This window comes from Fistularia commersonii, chromosome 1 (assembly GCF_037954325.1).
Source record: "Fistularia commersonii isolate RoL2024-O1a breed Wild chromosome 1, RoL_Fcom_v1.0, whole genome shotgun sequence".
Taxonomy (NCBI): Eukaryota; Metazoa; Chordata; class Actinopteri; order Syngnathiformes; family Fistulariidae; genus Fistularia; species Fistularia commersonii.
The window spans coordinates 22,799,667-22,813,260 of record NC_141284.1 but is presented as its reverse complement, the minus strand read 5'-3'; the positions used below and the strand labels follow the sequence as shown (position 1 = coordinate 22,813,260).

Sequence of the window (13,594 nt, the reverse complement as noted above, 5' to 3'; positions counted from 1 at the left end):
TGGGGTGAAGCCTTCTACTGTTGTTTATTTCATGTTCCATTAAATGGAAGAAGAAGAAGAAGAAGAGGATTAAATATAATTTCTCACGGTTTGTGTGTTGTAATTTAAGACTAGTCAGATTTTTTTTCATACGGCGACAGATCCACGCTCAATGTGGGTGGCGTTCTGCCTTGACCGGTTGGGGTAGAAAGTGAGTGTGAGCAAGACTAATAGAGACAGAGAGCGATATGAAAGTTCGGAGGGACAGGCACAAATGACGGATAAATGAAAATAACAGAAGCGCTGATAGGTAAATGGTAAAAGATGTTAATAGATTAATAACTTATATTCATGAAATAAATAGCTATGGGCACCCAATGAGGTTGCCACAGCTTTTGGGAATATATTTGTTTTCACTTTTTTACTTTTTTTTTTTTGTTTTTAAGGTGATTTGCACGAGCTAATATTCTTATGTTATTGACTTATTTTTTATTTATTTTCACATGTGCTCGCCATCGTTAAATCTCGGACGCTTGAATCATTCTGTGTGAGTTTAGGGCCTGGTTAATTTTATTCAACTTCAAATCTATTCTATAATCAATTTCAATATGATAAACTGTATTTTATACGGTAAAGGTCATTAGGTTCAAACTTTTATCTCGACCACTTCTTACCCGCCGATCGACTTGTGGCTCTGGGTGCCGCCATGAACTCCATTCCACATTTCTTAGCTGCTCACAGAATGAGAAGGTAAAACCGGCTGACGCCCTGACCCGACTGGATAAAGGTTATCTAATAATCCCGATGAAATACAAACTGTGTAATACGGTAGTTCTGAGCGTTACGGTGGCACAGTGTGAGGTCAGGCAGGAGGGTCTTTTTCTGCTCCACACCAGCCACTTAACACAGTATCCCCCCATTACTTTTCTCACATACATTCGATTCCCCTGCGCTCACTTCCCAGGCAGCAGGTAAATCCATGAGCTCTGGATTTGCTGCGCTCAGCTCTCTGTGCTGATGGGGTGTGACCTGCCTCCTCGTGTTTGTTTTCTTTCTCCCCACTTTCCTCCCTCTAACTCGTGTCTGCGCGCCCGGAGCGTGCAGCGGGCCGGAGGGCCGAGAGGCGTGAAAGCCTAACGGTAAACACGGTAATAAGGAAGTGGTGTAAAGCCGGCGAGCAGCGGGGAGCTGATGGGACTGTGCCGCTTAGCCAGTTCCCCTACATTTCCTGCCCAGCGGGACGCCTTCAGCATGTGGCTCCATGTCTCAGCGCTGACTGTAGTGCTGTCAGTCTACCATAATATCCCTTTCCAGGCAGCCGTTCGTTGCACTCTCTTTTCTTAGCGCTTGGCAGCACATCAGGCTGTCTGTGAGGCCGTGTTGATTGGGTGAGGAAGAGTTCAAAGTCATCGGGTCATTTGCAAAAATATCTACAACAACAAAAAGCATTTTTTTTTAATTTTTTTTTTTATGAGCACGGTAATTCATCTCATTTGTAAGTGAAACTTATTTGTAAAAAAAAAACAATTAAAATCATTTTTGCAATTATAAAAATATCCTCCCGTGCTTTCAACTTGATTTATTTTTCTTTTAACTTTCACATGTTTTCTCGCACATTTTCCGAGCAGTTGTTGCCACAGTCAGTTCAACATGTATTGACTTCTCGCATCAGCATCTTCTCATCAAACCATCTGTGCATGCACACACACACACGCTCGTTGTCGTTTAATGCACCGTAAATACAATTTTACACTTGTGGCGCTTCCAATATACCGCCAATTAACCCTGTGAGCTCCCTTATCCACCTGATTAGAGAAATTATCAACGCACAACAACAACATGGCCCTGTGGCTTCACAGATGCACCAGCTATGGGCGTTTCTTTCGTTAACAAGGCTTCCGCAGGTCTCGTGTCTGAAAAGATGTTGGGAATTATACTACTATACTAAAGCTGATTTGATACATGGCGTTATATCTTTCATTCATTTATTTTCAAAAAGATGGGTTAGAAATGGTCAATTTGCCTAAAAGGAGTTAGAAATAAATTAAATAAATAACAAAATCAAAAAAATTACATATATACACACACATGCACGCACCCAAGCACGCACGCACACACGCACACACGCAAACACACATATATATATATATATATATAAAAACTTTCATTATAATGTGCAAGGAAATACACGGTATATTTTGTATGGCGTAACTTGTCATCCGTAAATTTCAACTTACCATAGTTGCTGTCTCTAGTCAAGTACATGAAATAGACATATCCATCTGTATAATATGTTCATTGTACCCTATCATTAAACAACTTGAAAATTATTGTGGTCACACATATAAATACTGTTCATTTATTTATTATACCTGCTGCTGTTTTTTGCACTTCTGGTTAGATTCCAAACTGCATTTTGTTACCCCATACTTGTACATATGTGATGACAATAAAGTTGAATCTAATCTAATTTAAATGTAACATTACGCATCTGCCTCGCACAACTGGATCCATTTTATTAAACACTATCTCATCTATATCTTTTTCCTCTTTGGTCATTGCAATTGCTTCCAGAGGCATCAATTATAAAACAACATCTCTTCATTTTTAATATACTCATTTTTTATTTTTTCTGTGTGTATTTGAGAACGTAACCTGAGAAGGCAGACATTTAGCAAACGGCAATTTGTGGAAAACTAAGTCATCTCTACTCTCGGCGGGAGTTGTGTTATCAGCATTTGACCCAAGTTAAGGATTCTAATTACAGTCGCTTCAAATAAGCAGCCGCGCTTTGTGTAATCCCCACCCAGGGGAGACGGCATTTCAGCTAGTTCAGAATGAACGCCCCCTACCACCGGCACACCTATCTCCTTATCTTCCCTCGGCCGCCCCGCGAGGATGTGCACACGGAGTGGGAGGGATGGAAAGTCAAAACTGAGACGATCCGCCTCGCGGGCCGTGGAGGTCGAGGTTCGGAGCCGGCTAGCGCTCTTCTCATGGGGAAGGGGTTTACTTGTATATGGGTGACACATCCTGAGCTGTCAATCAGCGTGAATCTGCTGAAAAAAAAACGGGGTCTCTTAGCGGCAAACGTGGGTCAGCTTATTAAATATTTGTAGTTGCTCGGAGACAACAGATGGAGGCAATCCAACCTTTGCGACCCCCGACAGGAGCACAGACTTATCATCTCCTTAAACTTTGCTCTTAGTTATCCCTGTTATCTCAGAGGCGTATTGTCAAAGTGATAAGAATTTTGTGCGTCGATGAGGCAATGCGTGCCAAGCGAACTACGGCTAGATGTCTGTTTGCGACTCTCGTGAGAGTGAGATCTGAAAATAATATCTAACACTGCGCTGCTTTGAGTTTGGTTGGCAAGAAAATACATCTCGAATTAAATACACACGGAGTTGACATATCCGTTCCGGTCGTGAATGCTGCACGCTGCCTGCACAGAGCCACATGTTGGAGGTGGGTTCCTGCCCCTGTCCCCGAGGGCCTATTCCCATGGCGAGACAGATTACTGTGGGAGGAGAAAGGCTGCCAGGGGAGACTGGTGCCCCTATTAGACGTACGGAGAAAGGGTTGTAAGCTGGGGCGGTGGAATGGAGGGATGGATGGAAGGAGGTTGTAGGAAAGCAGGGGTGAAGAGGGGGATAAGCTGCTCTGAGAGTTGAATGGCACTCCAAAATGGTGTGTGGGGGCAAAGGATTAGGGAGGCTCTGAGGAAGACATCTGCTTCTGTGCCAAGCTCCACATTATCAAAGACACCAGCATTTCCCACATCATCAACTTTTCATGAGCACGCTCACTGGTAAATATCAGGCACGGCGGCTCGGGTCTCTGGGGGGGCAGAGAGGGGCGAGGAACTTTCCCTTTCACAAATATAAAACACAATTCTGAGGGGCCTCTGTGAAAAAGTTATCAAGTTCTTTTTGTTTACTTATTCATTGACACTTGCATTCCGCTGCCTTTTGATACATTAAATATGTTCGTCCTATATGGGTGTAATATTGTATTAAAAGCACGATCAATATTTCCCCTTCATCTATAATAAAACAGCCAAACTCTGTGCTCCACTCCTCACCCTTTGCCATGTATTCTCTAAATAAAAAAAAATAAAAAATGTCGCTGACCTCCTCCTCATCCGCGGCCTTTAGCATGCTTTCCCAGACGGCCCGGACGACGGGGATGTCTTTCGGAGCCGTGACGTAGCAGTGGGCCTGGATGACACGGGCTTGAGCGGAGGGACCGGCCAATGCCTCCAGAACCCTCTCCACGTAGCCGAAGGACAGGCTTGCCTGCGTCCTGGCGCCGGCCTCCACCAGCTGCATCGTGCAGGGGACCAGGGCAATTTGTCCGGCGCAGAAGAGAGAGTCGTCGATCTGCGGAGGACAATAAGGGGGAAACGATGGAAAAAGTCTCAGATTCAGCCTCTGCGGGGACTTTTGGCATCCCAGAGTCCAGTTTAAACTCTCTTAGGTTACAAAAACAAACAGAATGGCACCCTGCTGCCGAGGGGACCTATTATTTGCAATCCTGAGGTTTGGTTTTACAGGAATGCGGATTTTTTACAAAATGCAAAAATCATTGTTCGATGTGGGTGACTTTATGTTTTGGCCATTTCGGCTTTTTGCTGCTCTTGGCATGGACAGTTTGCGTACGTGATGCCCAAGCTCTCCGTGTTACAATTGCTCAATACCCCTTCTACTACAAACAGAAACACCAACGTTAAATTGATTAATAAAAATTGATCATGTGACAAGAAATGTATTCAGATTGCGTAGAAACAATTGTTTCAGTTGCTAAAGCTCACTGGTTTTTATCAAAAAATGTAATTACATATTTTTCACTATTTTGGATCGTTCAACGTATCGACATTACTTTCTGAAACGTGACGAAAGCATAAAAACTAGACGTGAGAAACAAGTCATTAAAATGAGTTTTTCAAAAGAAAAAAAAAAAAAACCCAACAACCCCGAAACAATAATATATTATCACCAGGGTGTTAAAATCAAATTATCATTAATTATAAGTGTATGTTTGGGTAGCAGTGTGTTAATTAACGAGGTCCACCTCCTAGTTTTAGCATCTTATCACTAACAGTTCCCATTTCACAGTTCTTAAACAAGCAGGTACTGTCTGCCATGGATCCATTGCTGCTATTTATAAGTGGAATTAACTGTGTGATAATAAGCTATATTCTCCATTAAATAGCCGTGTTAGAACCATGCTGCCTGCATAATGACACCTTGAAGGATCTATCTGTTTAATGCAGAGAGACGAGTCAGGATAAGGAGCCGCATTAAGGAGGTCAGGTCTAAGGAGACCTGGTAACTGGGGGAGGCGGGGAGGGGGGCTGTCGGACACGGGTCCCTGGTCAATGCAAATATCTGCTAGTGACATGTTGATAATTGCCGTCCACCGCTGGAGCCTTAGAGCGGATCTAGTTCTCCGGGGAGGATCAAGGAGGCCCGGATCAATTGATACACAACACGAGGCCCCTTTACGTATTGGACCAGATATGGCCGACGGGTGTCATGTTTCACGGCGAGATTACTGGAGTGAGAGTGGTTCACACATAAGAGTTTGGGGGGAAAAAAACAAAAAACAAAACACCAATCAACCTGGGAGTTATCTGCCGATATCTGCTTTTTATAGATCGGTATCGGAATACACATGAGACCAAGTAAAAAAAAAATTCCACTGGGATTGTTTGGAACGTAGGTCACACGGTCGGGTTGTGATATTTATGTAGTTTTAAAGTCAGGTGAACATAACCGCTATGCAAAATCTTTGGATATCAAACCATCCAAATATCGATCACCGGAAGACGTGACACGAGTCATGAGCCACGTTTCAAGACCTGTGACGCTGAACCCACGTCTTTCCGAGTTCGTATCCGTTGCACAACGGCATCGTGTCTAACATAAATGAACATAAAGCATGAAAATATTCGATGCTTTGAGTACATTTTGCAAACTGCATACTCAGTACTTACAGAATATTAAGTCAAGTACGTTTTTTATTTATATATTGCTTTCCATGGGACCATTTCCATTAAAATGACTTTCAGAAACCCAACATTCGCCCATGAGCAAGAAACTGACAGGGGTGAAGAAAAACACCGCCTTCTGCCAGGCAGAAACTTTGGACGGATCCCAGTTCAAATGTGGGCGGCCTTCTGTCTCGACCGCTTGGGGTTAGTACGGGATGTATCATCGTCAGAATTCGATACTTGGGTGTTCCGGGTTCACAAATCCAGTCCCGGAGTGGCTCTGATAACGTGAGTTTCACCTAAAATCTTACAACCGCACCTCTTCCACTCATACCAAGCAAACATTTCCTTGAAATAGACCATTGTCTCGCTGATACGTGTCACGCAAAGTGTACCGAATCGAGTCTTTTTACTTCCTCCACACGATGATAGCCGCGCGACTGTTTAGCCGGAGGGCAAACGTGGTCACGGCTATTTCCATAATCAGATGAGTTTGCCGTGAAACCCGGCTCTTGGATTCACTTGTCAACCTTTGCTTACATCTCCGCTGCTCCCAATTACTGGGACAGTGGAGGCGAGAGGAGACGGAGGCGAGATGAGGGAGAGCGACGCGTTTGAGCGAGGGGAAAAAAGAGGAAAGATGCTGCTTACTACCAGTCGGATCAATCACCGGATCATTTACCTTCGAGCGCAGTCTGCCGGAGGGCCTGCGTTTGCGAGCCTCCCCGACATAAAAGGCAGATTTCCAGACATCAACAACAAATTGTCATTGGCGTTCCATTTATGAGCCATCAAATGCCATCACACGCGCTTCAACAAAGAGGGGCTCCATCAGGTTGGACGGGTGGCCAGAATCTTTTAACAAGCTCATCCCCATGAAAAGAGTTCACTTCATTTTGAATTCATAAAAGGATGGCTACCATTTGTCGATTTGAATATCAAAAGGAGCAAGCGTAGGGCCCCCTTGACTGTTAATGGCAGACTCCCATAGCTTCTACCAAGCAGGTGTGTGATGATCAATTATTGAGGATCCTGCTCTGGTTACTCTTAGTGGGAGGTGGAATTGGGGATTTAGGGATTTTGCGGTAGCGGGGGCACACCGTTCCACGGTGAACCTGGTTGGGGGAGAGACAGTAGAAACGGGGAAGCGAATACTATTTACATAAAATTAACAGTTCAAAAGAAGGAGTTCACACACCAATCAAACTTGTTAATTGACTGTCAATGGTGTCCCTGAATATACAACACAACTACATTATTCATCTTGGGCCTTGACAGCGAAGACAGTCCAATTTGCATGGGTGTTCCAAACGTGATCAACAACCACAATGCCGCATGCATTTTTAATAGGCCAGGGATGGGATCCTTTAATATTCATAAGGGTCAAACAATTGCATATGACATTAAACTTTCGATAACAAGCTAAGTATTCTTCAAATGCTAGCCTTAGCAGTGTAAATGGCCCGCAGAGAACACGCCGCGTCGTGTTACAGTGTGAACAGCCAACGCTGTCCGTGCCGGTCTATTTGGCTTCGGTAGCTCATCAGCTACGATACCACGCAAATTGCGAGCGAATTGTATATTTAATTTGCTTTTCAGGATAAAATTCAGACAATAAAATAATCAGAACAAGTTTGGAGAATCCCAATTCGTCAGCATGGCTCGATTATTATCTTTTTTGAAAGACAATCAAACGTCCGGCAGAGCCTTGCGACTCCGACCCGGTAAATACGTTAATCATTTCAAAAGTTAATTTGTCTGTCTTCGACTCTTCTCAAGGCTCTAAATACTCTCGTCCACATTTCTTAAAGCACTTCATTTCCGGTACATTTTCCTGATTTCGAAGTCAATTAAATGACTTTTTTTTGTTCAATGATTCTGCGGATTCTGAAAAAGAGCTGCCGGCTGGCGCGCATTTTCCGATATTTTTCATCCGCAAATTGATAATCGCACCCAACCGTTGTGTACTGAGATAGCGTCCGCTCCTTTTAACAGGTGCAAAAATACGATTCCATCTCGTCCAGTTCTGACACCAAACAAGTTGATCAGAACAGCGACGTTCTTAAAATGCCCTTGACTCACAAGGATTAACTAAGCTGTATTCTCCTTCCGTGTCTATTGACCTTTGACATGTCAGGGGTAAACCAATCCCGAAGACGTTCTCTTCATCTCGGTGAGCTGCGAAAAGTAACATATAGTACATGCAAATGTACCCGGGGAGAACAGGCTTGTATCCGCTGTCAGGCATTAATGGTGTCTTCTTTCAGGCTGGCGCGTCTGAGGTGTTTATAATTGCAAGTTTTGTCAGCGAGTTTCGAGAGATGACCAGACAGCGCCGGACTATATTTGGTCCCGGAGCCCTGTGGGCCCTGCATCTTGTTGAAAACGTCTCCAAGTGTCATTAGCTGAGCTTCGGAGTGGTGTAGCTGAACCAGACTGGCCCGGATAAAATGACCTAATATTGACAAAAAGTCAGGTTATTCTGCCCGGTTCCAAGGACAAGAGAGAGGTGGAAACTGCTCCAGCGCTCCTATCAGATATGGTAATGGTCACATTTCCCCCCCATTGAGACCTCATACATAATTTAACCACGGAAACGAGAATACAAAACATGTAAAATAGGTTTAATTCATAAGGTATGAATTTTCTTTTATGCAAAGGCATCTAACTGGGCTAAGTGCTACGCTGTGAGCCAAGTGTAGACAAAAACATTGTACAGTACAATTAAACTTGGCAAGACGTAATTTTCGTCACAGTGCCTGTGCGGACTTTTCGCGCCGCCAGGAAAAATTAAAAGTTGCAAACTTTCAGAGCGGGGAGTAATCATTTACTTTAATCTGGATTTTTTTTTACCGTAGCAGATAAATATATGTTAAAATAGCACAGCATTTAAGAGAATTCACCCATGACGTGGCACAGAAAATGCCCTTATTAACAGCAAACAGGGTCCTCCTCGGTCGTCCTCGGGACGTCTACGCACGTTACCCATCGACTTTTATTCTCTTTTTGTAATTGTCTCCCTTTCTTGAATATTTTAAGGTTGGCAAATAGTTCAAAATGAGAGGATCAGAGAGTTTGAAGTTTCCTTGAATGTATTTAAGTGCATATATTATTGCCTTTTTTTTTCTTTTTTTGGCAGGGATTTGATTTGACTATTTAAGCCTCGCGTGGTGGATGTCGGTTTGTCAGGGACGCGTGCCCGTGATTTCATCTCGGGGAAAAGGGGAAAAAAAAAAAAAAAAAAAAAAAGCTTCAAGTCTGTGGGGCTCTTTCAGCATTAGCGCATTCAAAGCAGATCACGTCTGGGAGCGGGAAATGATAAGAGATGGGCTCATGTTGTGCTGCGCCCCGAGGAAATTCCGCTTCTTCTGACACCTCATTTCTACAAATACAAACCTTTCAGTAGATCCACAACCTTTAGGCCTCTCATTTAAGATCTTATAAGGGTAAGAGATATTTGCCTTTATTTATTAATATATATATATATATATGTTTTTTTTACACCCGCCTCTTTTCCACCGCTATTTCATTTATTCCCCCCCCCGCTTTTGTGCTACGACTTCAGCCGAAACCCCTGTACGCTCAACTGTCACACAAAATCAGTGTTACTTAAACTGTGACATAAATAGCCATATAAAAGTGCACAAAGGGAGGCGAGTGCGAGCCACGTTTCAAATGCTCCCGAACTGAAGATCTGAAACAAAAAAAAAAAAAAAGCTACCTCAAAATTTTAGACGAACGCCCCAAAACAGCGAAAATTACAATTAATCGCATCAATGTGACGTTTCCATGTGGTCGGTGTGAAGCGGGGACAAAAGCCCCTGCCCTGACCCCCGACATTTTTTCTGAGCGTGCTGTGTGTGCGAGAGTGTGTATTCCTGAGCTCTACACAACGTAAACACTCAGCCGTGTGTGGGAGAGTAACACTGTCATGTCAGCTCTAGTCAAAGTTTATGCTGGTCAGGAGCTGCCGCTCAGTTCTATAACCAAGGTCAGGGGGAGCCTGACTGCTGGATGCTCAGAGACACATCTGAAAGCCAACAGGCATGAATAAACAAATATTTTCACCGGCACAGAGATGTTATTCTTACGTGACCATCTAAACGGTTGGGATTTTCGAAATGAAATCGGCGTGTTTTTCTTGTTTACTTGTTCAGCGTGCGGTTAAATATATAAAAAAAAAAAAAAAAAAATTGATATCAAAGATAAACAAAAACTGTGCCACTCCAAAGCTCGGTTATGAAGAGTGATGGAGGGGCGTGGATTCTCATCGCGTTAGGCAAAATGCCCTGCTGCCTTCAACTGTCCCGGCCTCATATTTTTTTTGACAAATTGGTTGTGAGGCTTTTACGACTGATGCACATATCGCAAAAATCATTTCTGCCAAGCCTCCACCATGACCTGCCCGTGGGACATGACAAACCCCCTCCATGCATCGCTCTATCAAACCGAATATTTCCAGGACAATGCAAATTATGACAAATTCCATCATCCTGCATTATGCGCTTTCCCGCTAATCTCCCTAATTCGAGAGAATCAGGGAGGGTCTCGCTGTTTCAGCTGAGGGGCATGTTGTCTGATTGAATGATGCTGAAACTGCAACCCTCAACCCCCGGTCTGTCTTCCTTCCCAGCTGTGACCACCTCCTCTTTTCTGTCTTTTCAGATTTTTCTTTCTTTTCAGATTTTTCAATTTTAAAACTACATTAGTCTGGCCATTTGAGTGCACGTGTCAGTCGTGGCGAAGCATAGTGAGTGTGTGTGTGTGTGTGTGTGCGTTTTTGTTTTGTTTTTTTGCAATACGGGGGGTTGGAGCGAAACGTCTGATCTGAAACTGAGTCGTCGGTGCGTACGTCAAAGACACGTCAGTCTTTAGCCAAGTGATCTGACAATGCTTGTTCAAACAGAAAAGTCATTTGCATTAACATGTAAAACTTGCAGTTTAACACACGTGCACGCGCACACATACATGCACATACACAAAGAACGAAAGAAAGAAGGGAAAACCTGCCTTCACTGCACAGCAACAATGCCATTACTTGTCAGAGATACAGAATATAGTTCAGTGCTCACAATTAAAAGACCGATTTGCAGACAAACAAAGAATGATGGACAGGATGAACAAGGAAGTGCAGTAAAGACACGGCGAGGAGCTGCAGTACCGCGTCCCACCAATAGATGGCAGTATGGCTGCATTGGAAGAAGGCACCCAAGGAGAGTCAGTGATGTTCGACACACAAGTCTGCACAAACTGACAGGCTGGCTGGAGAGCCTCAAAGTCTCTTCGGATTTTCTTCTTCTTCTTCTTCTTCTTCTTCTCTACCCCCCCAAAAAATATGTTCAAAGATAAGTCACAAACTCTATCACTGAAATGCAGGATTACAGAAAAGAAAAAAAAAAACATTAAGGATAATTGATAAGCTGATTGAAGGTGGCAGTAATATAATATCCCTGCTTTCTGAATCCGGCTTTCAATATATATTTATGAATCATTTTTCGTTTATAAGAAAATGCAGCTTTTTTTTTTTAATATGAGGCAGAATATTTTCCTTTTTTTGGTATAAGATTATAAGATCAACAATATAAGATCAACAATTTCCTTCAGGATAAATAAAGTTGGTCTTATTTTTAAGATTGCTAATTCTGGAACACAATAAACAGGAGGATGTGCAGAAACTCCACGGGAAAATACAGAATAATTAACGTTTTTTTTTGTAAGTAAATCCCATTTATATAGTCTGCCACATAGAATTGACGACGCATTGAGCATTGTAACTAATATATTACTGAAACCCATGGGGTGTTAATATACTTTTACATAATAGATTTATTATATCAATCAGAAACAAGTATTAAAAATGAAAAATGCTGATATGTCTGTGTGGTTTAAATTACGGATTTGGCAGTATTTACTTCAACAAAGCATTATTTGGTGACGACAGCATTTGGTAAACGAATGACCGGGGTTAAAAGTTACTGCGCAGAAGAATTGCTCCATGTGAAGTCCATGATGAAGCGAGTGGCCTTAAGTAAATGGAATGTAAAGGAATAATCGCATTTGAGTCATTCGTTGTGCTGCCGAAGACAAAATGGCCATGCCAGCATACTGTTGCATGTGGATGTAATAATCATTTCTAACCAGAGGCAGTGACTGTCACTTTTAATGTGCGCAACTGAAAGAATTGTAGAAATTGGAGCATAATAATCTAATAAAATGATCTGTTATAGCAAAATTCCCAAAACACACAAACCGCTGCAACAAAACATCGCTAATAGCTTCCCGGTCCGAGGTGATGACAATCTCCGTGTTTATCCCTGACGTGTCACTGTTGTGTTCTAGGCTAAATAATCTATAAATAAAATACATAACTATTAAATCCAACCTACCCGGCTTAAAGTTATGATGAAATACAGAGATTCATAAGAGATAGCTCATGTGTCTGTCTCACTTTGACAGTTTTGGGGGAAAAAAAATCCAGATAAAAATGCACATTTGCTCCTTCTTAGTATCTCTGTCCGTATCTTGAGTGCGCCTGTGTTGCTTTGTCTTTATTTGGCACATATGTGTTTTACACTAGAAGCATCTTTGAGCACCCTTAGAGTATGTGTGTGTGTGTGTGTGTGTGTGTGTGTGTGGGCCCAGTCGGCTATGCCCTCTCGTCACTGTAGGGGGAAGAAACAAACCCGGGCAGCTCTGAATATAGAGGCTAGTTACCATAGTAATGGGATGGTCATATATATCTCCCCTCTCAGACAGTGATGGGAGTGGACAAGACACGCCGCTATGCTTTTTATCTATGCATTTGCTATTTGGTTATTTCATTCTGCAAATAAAGAGCCATGCCACTCCACCTCTCCTATCTATACAGCGGGGTAAGATGGGAAGCAAATACTTGTATACGGGGCAATCATTTACACACGGGACTACAAATAATTGATGTGTTTTGACTGAGTGTTTGTGTTTGCATTTGTAACAGTGTGAGCATGTTGGCAGATATCTGTGGTGGTGGGATCTTTACACGACGCCTCTCAGATGCCTTCTTGATTTCTCTGGAACCCCCCCTCCCTCCGGCGCAGCTCATCAGCGGTGACAAAGTTAGAAGAAAACAAGCATACGTGCATGCAACCATACATCCACTCATGCATTGAGCGGTTCTTCTCTCACTTAAGTAGGCAGGGGTAATCTGCCTATCAAGCTAAATCACACTCACACATACAAGTGAATATAAACACAGGATAGCAATTAAAACATTAATATAATTTAAAGTGCAGCAAAAGTCACAATTTGTAAGGTGGCAATATTATTCCCACAGACGTCATCCCTTATGCCAACTGGCAATGTGAATCGGACGGAACTCTCGTCTTGACGCCACTAGGTACCAAACTCCATCAAAAATGCTGTGCAAATCTTCATTTTTCCCCTATATTAAAGTTCAGCATACTAACTCGTAAGTCACAGCTCTGAAACTTGTCTCAGCGACAAAGTGGCTACTCCTTTGGCAACAAAACAATTTCTGGGGAAAAAAAAAAAAAAGCAAAAGCAAAAAAAAAACACTGGGAAGAGGCAACCCGGACAAGCAGATGTAGGTTAAAAAAAAAAAAAAAGAAAAAAAAGAAAAGG

General features: G+C 42.7%; 1 protein-coding gene across 3 annotated transcripts in view; it reads right to left on the bottom strand.

The window, feature by feature from the left end:
* dph6 (diphthamine biosynthesis 6) overlaps positions 1–13,594 on the bottom strand; it is a 68,366-nt gene that overhangs the window by 14,182 nt on the left and 40,590 nt on the right. For 2 of the 3 annotated variants that reach the window (XM_086155047.1, XM_086155055.1), the window contains one exon: positions 4,113–4,361. In XM_086155047.1, the coding sequence (XP_086011173.1) occupies positions 4,113–4,361 (249 nt within the window). Of the gene's footprint in view, positions 1–2,664; positions 3,036–4,112; positions 4,362–13,594 lie in introns of those variants that run through there. The other variant, XM_086155064.1, reaches the window with a different exon arrangement.